General features: G+C 40.9%; 1 protein-coding gene across 1 annotated transcript in view; it reads left to right on the forward strand.

Moving 5' to 3' along the window:
* plxdc2b (plexin domain containing 2b) overlaps positions 1-12,621 on the forward strand; it is an 85,338-nt gene that overhangs the window by 38,265 nt on the left and 34,452 nt on the right. The window contains exons 3-4 of the mRNA XM_069696315.1: positions 5,284-5,430; positions 8,448-8,517. Of these exons, the coding sequence (XP_069552416.1) occupies positions 5,284-5,430; positions 8,448-8,517 (217 nt within the window). The remainder of the gene's footprint in view (positions 1-5,283; positions 5,431-8,447; positions 8,518-12,621) is intronic.

The following is a 12,621-nucleotide window of genomic DNA, read 5'->3' on the forward strand; positions in this document are numbered from 1 at the left end:
GAATGCTGCAGATTTACAGCATAAACAACCAAGATGACAACATCATGTAAACACATGAAGTTTGAGGATCTCTGCTGTGGTGCAGCTGTCAGGTGGCAACATTTCAAGTCTTATCTTTATGAGTAACACAAGCACAAATACAGAGGACTTGTGGCAGATGATAAATTGTGCAGACTTTTTCAAATCCCCTATCACATTGCAACAGCACAAGTGAAGCCAAGACAAACATATACAGTAACTCCTCGTGTTCCCTGTGAAACCAATGTGTACATTTATATCTACACCGAACTACATCTGTCCTGATAACTTTACAAATGTCAGACGTGTCAGGTTCCCAGTAAAAGCTCACAGTACATCAGTGTTTGGGGGGTCCATCCATCCTGCTGCTGTTTGTTTAGCTCGCTTTGATGTGTCGTAATAAGGGTGTGGTTTACGGCGGAGAGTTGTTATTGGATGTCTGGGACTTTACAGCTCAGAAGCCTCTTTTTCGGGGATACGTGCTTCACTGCCTTCGCTGTTTATTTGTGTTTCTTAAGGGAGAGAATTCACACGGCGAGGCAGCAAGCTGTTCACTTGATTCCCAGTGCTGCTTTTACCCTCGCCGCACTCCGTCATCAAAACCTGCACTAAACGTGTCTGTTTTTGTGTCTTTAAGTTTGTCATGTTTGTTAAAGAGTCCCAGAGGATAATGTGTTTGGAGGGAGATGTTTACCGCCTCTATGTTGCTCAGCGTTTGAACTCGGTAATGCTGCACCATTTCAGGCAGCTGCTGCAACTTCTGGAAGTGCTCTTCAGATGAACTCAGTTGTTTAGATTTCAGGCCGCTCGGCTCCAGTTTTGGCTCTCGAACCAAGCGTTGTCCTCCAGCAGTAAGGTTGTAGACTTCTCTCAGTGGGTCAGTCAGCCAGCATGTCGGTTTGTAGTCGTTTCTTCAGATGAACAAAGACAGCCGAGGCCGCGAGCTTGTGTATTCACTGTGTAGTCCGCTCTGTGTGTTTCTTTAAAGTGCAGCAACATTTGACAGTTTGCAAATCGAATTCATGAGATCTGCTGTTCAACCACAGATCAGAGTGCACATAAATTATACATTAGATGCCTGGATACACCTCAGAGAGCCTGCTGAGTTTATTCTCCCATGTTTTCATGGCTTTTAAAGTAAAGCACCTGATTTTCATCCAAACTAAAAATCAGTTTCATCATATTTGTTAAAAATGTAAAGAGTGACACTATTTCTGAGCATTTTTGTTGCCCAAACTCAAGTAAAGCAGGAAAATGTCTTCACAAATTTGCCAGCACACTTTTAGCATTTAGAAAAAGCAGAAAAAAGTTAGGAAACACAACCAAATAGGTTATATTCTCGAGTTCCTTTTGGACTGTTGGTTGGACAAAACAAGACCACCATTGACTCTGAAAATGTTTTGACATTATATGTAAAAAAAAAAAAAATAACGAATTGATTAATCAGGACAATAGTAAATTAATTCATTGATTGTTAGCCCCAGCTAGTATGATCTGAATGTGGTGTATCCTGTGGTGTCATTCTACTGTTTCTGAAATCACTTGGCGCAAGCACAGACGAGTATTTTGATGCTTCGCCACCATTCTCCTGCAGGAGACGGAGCGTAGCACCGAATAATGGATGACAGGCATTATCAGCTGAAGAAGAGCTGCACACATGAGCGATGGTGTCCTTTCAATACTTTTTCAAACAGGCTTCAGTGTTATTTAACTGCCGGTGTGTGTGTGCATGTGTACGTGAGTCTGTTTATGTTCAGAATGGTATTAGTAGGAAGAAGAAGGCTGGCCGACAAGCATCTTAATCCCAACACACTGAAACATTTATTCAAAGCTTAAAGCCCTCTTGAGTGGAGACATGATCACAGTTGAGGGGATTACAGTTTTTAGTGCACTTTTGCTTTATTTTCTGTAAAATTCGTTGCAGCAACGACTCCGTCTCCAGAGTTTTAAGAAACATTTCAAGCATCTCATTTTATTTCAGTGAAACACTTAGAATAATCTCATAAAGGCAAAGAGCTAAATTCTTTTATTCAGGGTCTCTTCAGAAGCCATTCAGAAGTGAAAACATGTTGGCACAAGATATTCAGGTCTCGGTATAATGCAATATTGATGTCGTGGGCAGCTCGAGTAAAAGCCTCGGACAGAGATGGGAGTCAATCCGGGATGGCTTTTTGCACTTTGAACGAATCTTTTCTGCAGTTTGTTTTTGAGCGCTCGAACCACAAAAAGGTCTATTATCAACAGCGATTTCTGTTTTCTCCATCGAGCTGCAGGATGAAGGACAGATGAACTGCTGTTATTACTCGCCCCTCTCCTCGCACTCCTTTTCCGTTTAGCTTTCTCTGAGCCACTTCTCCACTTCTGAAGCATCTGTGAGGGTCAGTTGGAATTCAGCGCCACAGACTTGTGTACATCTCTGAATAAAAACACATCTGACATAATTTTAGGGATTTATCCATAATGCAGTTTTTTAGAAAGGCTGTTTTATCTTTTTTTTAAATCAAAAATGTAATAATGACTACAGATCTGTTCAAAATATAGACTGATGTAACTTCCAGGTCTGAAAAATGAAGTCAATGCAGAAGTGCAATTCCACCGAGAGCCACTAGGGTTTGGCTCCAAAAAGGCTCTGACTCCATAGACTCCCATTCAACTTCTCTCATGAAATCCAAAGTCAATAATTTGTTTCTAGTCATTATGGTGTCATTCACTAAAGTCACTTCTTCCTTTTAGTTTTCTAGCTGTCCATCTAAAAATAATCCTGTCATTATTTAGATATTAGTACTCAAAAAGCTGCATCTTCAGGGGATAAAATATGGTCACTACTGGCTCCAGAATACCAAGATGGCGACGGCTAAAATACAAGTGGGTGACGACACTGTTGGTCGCAGCTTGGTTCAAATGCACCTCACAAATGTACTTAAACGAGTAATTCTGTTGTTTTTCTTGTTCAAACATATTTAAAATTGCATAAAAAGCACTGCAGGTTTCAAATGAATTTAAAATACACTCAATGACAGTTTAGTCATACTGTTCCTCTTTCAAGATTTCAAAATAAAAGCCCTAAAATGGCCCCAGGATATTATATTTGCCTCAAATGGTTGTGCATATTCAGTGTGTGATACAGACTTACAGTATACCAACCACATCAGACTGTGAATGTACAGTAGAGAGGTTTGGCTCACAGTCTGCTGAGAAAACAGAGATATATCTTCCATTTAGCTTCTAATAAATACTATATCTTCAAAGTACTCTTCACTGCTGCTGGTTTGTGCACAAAACGTTTTACATTTATAAAATGTCAGCTGTGATTTTTTTTTCCGCGCCATTTTTTTTCTCTCAGTTCGTCTTAACAACCGCTCTGGATTTAGCTTCATGAAAGGCATCAGCTGTCTGTTCGTCCCGGTGTGTTTCACAATGTGAGCGTGCATATTAAGGTGACTCTGCAGAGTAAAGAGGGATTCTTGAGGCTTACACTTGTCAAAGTGTCACCCATGATTTAGCACAACACGGGCCGCTTTCGTGATGAAGTTTTTGTTTTGATTTGTATTCGAATGATACTGAAAAATAACTCAACATTTGCATTAATATGTCTGTTTGTGTTCTTGAAGAGCTTATTAGACTAAGTCTTTAGAAGCACTTTAAAAAAAAAAATCCATATTTCTGAGATGTAATTGAGTAGAGATGGTGACTGTTCTTTGGCTTGGGGCCTACATGCTCCCGTCGCACTGCTGAAAAGGTGCCAGTGCGGGAAAAATGTCACACCATGTTTGTATTTTCACACATAGATATCAAGTACTACGCTTCACTTGCTTGAGCATTTTGCGGCTGATTTAAAGAAACAGAACCTTCCTCCCACGCCCTCCCTCCGAACCTCCCTCTATATTTGTGTATTTTTGTGTGCGAGTTCTCCGGTCATGCTCCCTGGACTTTGTGTGTTGTACACTTGAACCCCCCCGCCTGAGGGTGAAGCACTGCCAGCCGGCCCCCTCTCATCTCCGAGCAGCCTGTATCTCTCGCAATACTTCTCCACGAGACCAAAATCATCTTCTGCTGATGAGCAGGGAGCTTTACGGCCCTGCGTCTGCGCCTGCTCTCTTTCACAAGTGGCCTCGTTTTCTCTTCTGGAAGTAATGTGCTGAATAAGGCTTCCTGGAGAGGCCTTTTTTCCCTGACATGGTTTGTCTGCACTTTAAGTTGCAGTGAAAGGCTTCTGGCAATGTTTGTTTAAATCTACAAATGAATCAAAAGTAACACCACCTACACGACTAAACTCCATTTGGAATTGTGATATTTATCAATCCCTCAGAGGCGTCGCTAAGCCTGAAACATGATCTCCTCTTCGTCTTATATTCCAGGCTGAATATTTAGTAGAGCTATTAGATTATAACTCTCCGAGGAAAATATGAATCTTTGAAGCAAAACAAACTGAACACGGGAGGATTGTGCTTTAATTAATGTTTGTCTCGTGGCCTTCTGACAACCAAAAGCGCAGTAGCTCTGAATTATACCGCCCGTATATCAAAGTATCCGTGGAGCTGTGTGAGTTTGCCAGATCACAGTCAGAAGCAGTGTACACTTCCCCATCCAGCAAAACATGAATAGTTGTAAAGACGCAGTTCTAAGACATCTCATTAGACCCAGAGGGAAAGAGACGACACAAGCATTCCTACTAATTCTGCACAGGAAACAATAAAAGCAGACAGGCCTCTCCCACATGGCTTATACAAGTCCATGAATGTTTCTCTGAGAAAAAAAAAAAGAAAAGAAAAAAGCAGCCCTGACTTTGCAGTTTGTTTCAGGCTTTTTAAGAGTGGAAGTAGTTGATTGGTTATTTAATTTGATTAGGAGGCATTAAAAGCAATGCATGCACTGATTGTGCTTTAATGTGGAGGGTTGAATGAACAAAGTATGCACTCACTGTATAATTTAAACGATTGGTATTGTCTTCTAATTTCATTTAGCTGGTAATTTGTTCTGCAGCAAAATTAAAAAATACCCCATGATATTGACTTTCCATTTGTTTCTTTATTTAGAGCTATGAGTGCATGAGGCAGCTTATAGAAACAGAGCCGCAGGATGTCTCTTTATGAATCTGTGCTCATATTTCTGTATATAAGACTACATCAGTGTAACTCACAGAGCGGCACAGCAGTAGTATTACACTCCTCTAGATAACATGTGTTGTACTGAGCCTCTTCGCAGTATTTCCACTGAGTCCAGTCTGTAAACTCACAGGACGCACATTGTTTTGTCGTTCTTTAGGAGGACACAGATCACAACTACTACACATCGAAGACATACAACCCGTCAGATCTGATGAGCAGGGACTTGTGGGTAAACGTTGACCAGATGGACAAGGACAAAGTGAAGATCCACGGGATTCTGTCCAACACACACAGACAAGCGGCGGTAAGTCGAACGGCACGAGAGACTTACTTCATAATGAACGTTCGAGTTGACTTTTTTAGCAGGTGATCTGGACACACAGCCTGCAGGTCGAGGTCCTGTGACCTCACAAACACAGACACATGCACACTCGCTATGACACCGCTCATATCAGGCATCAGTTGCTGATACTCACCAGCCACTTAGTTTTGGTGGTGTTTTCAAAATGGCAAAATAAACAAAGATAAAACCAGATGTGTTTTCTCTGTAACAAAGAGATATGTGATTTATGAATGTGTTCAGCTATATGTTCAGGCACAAACATTATCCACAACTTTTAGGTTGACAGTAACAGAAGTTACAGAACAGAAACTATTGTGTTTTTTGTCAGCACACATTAAGAGTGGCTGATATAGTCATATATAAAATAATGCTTCAGGGTATTTAGCGATGACAATATTCTTCACAAAACACTGAAAATAACCTTATTATTGATTTCATAAACATACAAATGCAACAATGTAGTTTTGTACTGTACGTCAGCATGAAGTTTGCCTTCAAATATATCAGTAAAAACCTACATATTACTGAGGCTTTTTGTAAATCTGATCTTGTGTTACTAAACTACTTAAATTACTGAAGGTGCTGCACTTTTTGGAACTAAATTCTCCACAGAGGAGCTGCTTTCAGACGCAATATGTGTTCCCCTTGCACATGAAATGTACTTTGTATCGTAACGCTACGTAATACTGACAGAATATCAGAATGCTGACATTATGACGTTATTCATTTTTCATATATTAAAATGGATACTGATGTCGTGAAAAATATGATACAACACATCCTTACCACACAGACGTGAGTGAAGGGGCCACGGTACTCTCATTTCTTTTACCATTATCATAAAAATGTGAACGTGAGGTTAAAAACAGCAAAGTATTCTTTATGCATTTAAACCGTTTAAAAGCGTCTCTGCAGTAAACTTAGAAAGCTTTTCTCCCTCCACCTCGGTGCAGGCAGGTGACTCGTGTGAGCTGCATACTGATGAAGTCACACAAGGCAGCAGTAGACTGACTGGAGAAACAGAGCAGCATGGCAGCACAAAAAAAAAAAAGAGAGAGAAAGTACCCAGGGTGAACAATAGCTGGCGAGGAGATAGAATAGAGTCCCACATTTTACATTCTGCTACTCTACCTTCGGTCATGTAATGATGGATTGAACCATGCAATTTGAGGCTGGCTGTTCATTTAAGCTTCTTCAGACTGTCCTGGCTGAGAGGCGACACTTGTCTTCCAAACAGCAGAGCAGGGATGTGGGAGGTTTCTCTGACTTTGGCTTCTTCTGAGAAAATCAATAAGTAAAATTCCCAATTCAACGGTCAGCCGAGCGATTCGGAGTTTAAGGTAGGCCTGGAAATCTTGGCTGAATAATTTGATTTTGAGATTGTAGCACAAGAAGAATTGAAAACCATTTGTGCTGAGGAGATCCGTGGCACAGCGTCAGCACACTAACGTCTTAAACAAATAGAGTTTATAATGTGGCAGTTAAAAGCCTGAGAAACTGAATACAACTCGGAGAGAACTTGCTCACTCTGAGCTCTGCTGCCTGCCAGTGCTTTGGCCCAGACAATGAAAGAAATTAGCTAAGAAGTTCGTAAAGCAAAACACAGTCGCAGAGGTCAAATTCATCAGATGATTGCAGAGAAGTTAAGCTCTGGATTGACTGTACGGTCTGTAAAATTCATCTTGGTTCGCCACAGGATTACTCCCCCCGGCATAATCCAAGACCGTGTATAAAGCTGCATGTTTACTGCGGACTGTCGATCTCCATAACATTTTCTTGCAGTCATTGCATCATATTCAGTCCAGAGTCAAAAATAATGAATATGAAAACCATAGATTGTGGTAGCTTAATGTAAATGTTTGGCTCGTAAGTTAATTTAGAACACAATAGTTTCTTGAAGAATTTTTGCTATGTGTTAGTTCACGTAAAAATATTTGGAAAAAGTATATGAGCCCATTTCTGCCAGGACCAGAAAAACCGATGTCTGACACTTATGGTCAGAAAAAATTATGAGATACTGAGACAAAACCTGGACATTTTTTGTTAAGATTTGAAGAATATGTCAAAATTCTGTTCTTATGAGACAACCCAAATTTCAATTTTTAAGTTTATGGTAATTTAAAACTAGTCTACAGCACGTTGTTTGACCACGGAAAATAGAAAAATCAAAAGCTGTCTCTCATGGAGACAGGGAGACACATATTTGCCCTTTTTCCAAAACTATCTGACCACCCAACAAGCGTTTCTGAACAAGCATTTTGGCAGACTAAGAGTCATCAGTCAAGCTCGCAGCTCTTTGAGGCAGTAATCAGGCTCAGCAGTGCTTTGAGCTAAATACTAACATTTGCATTCTAACATATTCACAATACTAAAATGTTGATGTTTAGCTGATGTAACGTTCACCATGTTTGTCTCAGTTTAGCCTGTTAATTTAACTCTTGCTACCGTTTAGTATGGCAGGTATTTGACCTTAAAACAAAGTATGTGATAATTGACCAGAGTTAAAAGCTAGTATGACTAAAACAAAAATACTTGTTATAAATCTAATTTATTATACACTTAGGCAGAGAATTTGAAATATTCCTAATATTCTATTAAATAGAGATCTATAGATTAACTATACGGATATTTACCCATTAATGCCTAAAGAAGAGCAAATACAGTTTGAATCCTCTTTAATAAACATATTGTTGTATATTTAGGTGGGCATCAACACTTCTTTCCTTTTCGACAAATACTTGACAAAGTCCATAATTTGTTTCTAGTTTCTTTAGATTTATATTCTGTTTCTACTTAGAAATGACCACCGATTCACCCACAAAGTAGAGCAGATGTAACACACCTCAATGTTTTCTCCACATTTTTCCCTCACATCTAAATCCTCTGGTTGTTTTTGAGATGAGAACAGTCTCTTCTCGGATGCTTCCTTGTACCTTTATCTTCCTGACTGGGGTCATTTGTCTGTTTTTCCCTCACAGAGAGTTAATCTGTCCTTCGATTTCCCTTTTTACGGACATTTCCTGCGTGAAATCACCGTGGCGACTGGTGGTAAGTGAACACTGCTCTTGGACGCTTCTCTCTCAATAGTAGTTATTAGGGTTATTATTGGACATACTGCATGTGCTTGACATATTAGACTGTACACAGACAGTTTTTATTGCTGTGGGGGTTTTAGTAAGGAATGTGGTGAGATTTATAAAATGAGTGTGGTGAGATTTACAAAATATAAAATGAGTGTGTGTGTGCGTGCGTGCATTTACGTGTGTGTGCGTGCGTGTGCAACGTGTGTGTGTGTGCGTGTGTGTGTGTGTGTGTGTGTGTGTGTGTGTGTGTGTGTGTGTGTGTGTGTGTGTGTGTGTGTGTGTGTGTGTGTGTGTGTGTGTGTGTCTGGTATTTAGTCTACCTGTGAGTGAGGTGTGGCTAATATACTGGAAAGAGATCTCACCCAAAAATACTGAAAATAACCAAACAATGAGTCACTTCTTCAGATGTTGCTTCTGGGAAATTAAATGAGAAGATTCAGGGTTGAAAAACCTCGTCTGGCACAAACCACAGAACAAAACCACCGACAACACTCTGCTAGCCAAGCAGTCAGCCTGATACAAGAGCATTTACAGCCCTCACCTCTGCGGGATAGCCTGTTAGACCGGGGGGAAAAAAACAAACCACTCCCAGCACTCAGCACACCAGACTTCACTGGTGGAGAAACCAGACCAGTGGGTTTGGACTGGAAACAGGACTCGATGTGCCAAGTGGCCCAGCACATCCTGATAGATGCGGATAAGGAGGCGGGGGTATCACAAGACGTGTGCGCGAGTGTGTGTGTGTGTGTGTGTGTGTGTGTGTGTGTGTGTGTGTGTGTGTGTGTGTGTGTGTGTGTGTGTGTGTGTGTGTGTGTGTGTGTGTGTGTGTGTGTGTGTGAGAGAGACACGTGACGCAGCAGACGTGTTTGCCAGAGTGTGCAAAGCAATTTTCCACTTGAGTCTTGACGGCAAAACCACAACACGCCAACCAGCTATTATCACATCAAAGACTAAAGCGCTGCTTCTACCCAACTATTCCAGAGATGTTAGGCAGCGTTTAACTGCCTCTGGAATAATAAAGAAATAATCTGTTGTGTCTCTTATCATCATTATCATCACCGTCTCATTTCCCCCTCTTGATCCTCGATCGCTTGGAAAGCTGACTCGGCTTCAGAGACGTTCTGGATGATGGTGAGGAGGAACGGACGGGCGCAGTCTCTACTAGCATAGAGGAGATAACAAGAATTTGCATTCCTCCAGACGGAGATGGAGGGACGAGCCTGAGGAAGAGGAGGCAGTAATCTGCCTCTCGCAGGCCTCAGGGGCTTTGTCTCCAAGACGCCTTCCCCATATCCCCCCATTTCAGGGCCTATCAGTCAGCTCGTCCTCCTCTCACCACTGTACCATCTCTTCTCCCCGCTTTCCTCTCTGTCAGCAAGTTGCTGTTTTTATTTCAGCAAATATTTGTCTTTTTGTTTCCCACGCCGAAACTCTGCAGGGAAAGATAATTTGTAAATGGGATGTGACGAAACAGCAGCAGAGCTACTGTTGCATTTGCCCTTTTATTTTCGGAGTTACTTACTTTCTAAACAGAACAGCAGCCAATCCTGAACCACATTAATGATCTGGGCAACAAGTTTGGGTTGGCGTGCAGCCTCGTCAAACACCTGAGGTCCAAGTCCACTTTTATAGTTGTTGCAGATTTACACTGCAATTAGTCTTCATTGTGAGACCGAAAGGTTTTACTTTGTTTGAGTGAAAACAGATGCCCGTCGGTGCGACAAGTCAACTTTCTGTACGAATTTTCCAGAAATTCATCAAAATATCTCAATATGATAAAATAATGCAAATTACTGCACAAATTTCAAAAACGAAAAGTTCATTTGTATTACACAAGGAATCTATCTCGTCTCCTTTAATAGGAATTTAATTATTAAATTTAGACTCTAAATTTACAGCTTTTATCTGTTTTTTAACTTTGAAATCGTCTCATTGTTTCATAATTAGTGTGAAGAATAAATGGATGATTGCAGCCCTGCTCCGGTGGTAGTCTCAGAAATGACTTTGTGGCTGACATCAGTGCTCGCTGCTAAGGCCCTTGAACGCCCCTTTGATACTGACATGCTTTTGTTTAAACCCACGCAAACGTTAAAAACTACGGTTAAATGACCAAAAAAAAGAAAAAAAAAGTCAGAAGTCGTAAAACGATTCCTTGAAATTTCTTTAAACTAGATGTAAAAATGTCAATAAGAAAGGTTCACACAGCCGGGACAGGACTGATTTACAGGACATTTAAATTGCTGCGATTACAGTTATTGCAGTGACCTGACAGGCAGAACAGAGAGGCTCTGGTTCTTGTTATAGAGTGTGTGTGCAGCTTGAATATCGGTGAAGATATAGGATCTGACCACTACCAGCTGTGGCGATGGACATCCAGCTGTGGCATGCTGGTTACTTGGCCAGCTGTCACTCTTTACAGGCAGAATATAAACACAGGCTTCCAGAAAACACTTCACAATCTCAAATATCTTAAATGTTTTTCAGATGTTTTGTGATCATGTGTTTATATTTAGTGTACCAAATACATACAGTTTGAGTACTTTTTAAATGGCCTATAATTTACCCTTTTACTTTGTTTTATGTGCAGTCTCCATACATATTGTGTTGGTTCTCCTCGTGCCACCAAAACATCTCTTACCCGGTCATTCAGCCATCACAATTTGACCGTCGTCAAAGTTGTTCAGATCTTTACATTTGCCCAGTTTTCCTGCTTCCAACACATCACCTTTAAGAAAAAACTGTTCACTTGCTGCCTCATATATCCCACCATGTACCACTGCCATCGTGAAGCGATAAACAATGTTATTTAATTCATCTGTCAGTGATTTAAATGTTGTGGCTGATTGGTGTATAACAGTGTGAAATATGAGCTAAAGCCTTTCAGTCGTACAAATATTAATACTCTCCGGTTAGCATACTTTTAGGGCACACTGCATATACAAATTTAGAGATAATCCTGACACAGAAATGTCTAAAGGCAGCAGAACATAGGATTGGAAGTTGGGAGATTTTAAATGGGAGCCAATTGGAGCCAGAGGATTTTTTTTTTTTGGAGCCAGCCCCTAGTGGTTCTCAGTGGTATTTCCCTTTAATGCGCTTCCACATTGGTTTCACTTTTCAGACCGTTTCGGACTACATCCATTTTTACATACAGTCTATTGGTTTTACACAGTTTCTCTGCCTCATACACTAGCATGCTGTTTTGCATATAGCAGCAGAGCTTACCACAATCGGCAGCTTCATATGCTTATGAGAGTCATCAAAAGTGGTCGAAGGGGTCACCAAGATCGACACACAAAGAGCTGCTCAGATCTCTTCTGTGAAACAGAAAATGTTTTATGTTCACTGATGTAGGACATAAAGGACTGGTTATGTGCTGACTCTATTATTTTGCATCAATCAGCAATGAAAAACAAAAATAGCAGACGTGTCATTTAGATCAAAAACGTCATATTTAACCGACCGAATAAAATGTGGGTGTGCGTGCAGATTCTGCCCTCGGCTCCAAACAGCTGTGATAAACAGAAAATATCTTGTAAATTAAACACAGCTCAGTGAGCAGAAACAAAGGCCTTGTCTAAACACAGCGTCCAATAAAGTGAAGCTTTAGTCTGGTGGGACTGCTAATTCCTCCTCATGTTTGTCTTGGACGTACACAGTCCTGCACTTTTGGAAGACAGCACACATAAACATCGCTTGTTAAAGAAAGAAATATCCCACTCGATCTCCACCTTCCTCTCTCTTTCTACCTCAAACTCCCCTTCATTACTTCCCTTTTCTTTCTCCTCTATCGGTTGCTCCCCCTGGTATCCTCCTCCTCCTCTGTCATTATGCCGTCAGTGACGGCCATAATGAATGAGTTGCCTCTCTATTGAGCGTCGTGCAGCTCTCACCTCTTTAGTGTATTGAGAGGCTGTCTGATTTTCTTTACACTGTCAAATAAGTCGGATTTTGTTTTCAGGGGCTTGCTGGTGGAAAGCAAGAGGCAGCAGCAGAACTAAAAAAACCTTCAACTCCCGGCTTTATGTCTCCAGACGGGCGTGTGTTTGGTTGGGGGATTTCTGAGCTT

The sequence above is a fragment of the Brachyistius frenatus genome, unplaced genomic scaffold (genome assembly GCF_029030835.1).
Source record: "Brachyistius frenatus isolate BFR_SWC_R1_liver_20210118 unplaced genomic scaffold, ASM2903083v1 Contig_21, whole genome shotgun sequence".
NCBI classification, from domain to species: domain Eukaryota; kingdom Metazoa; phylum Chordata; class Actinopteri; family Embiotocidae; genus Brachyistius; species Brachyistius frenatus.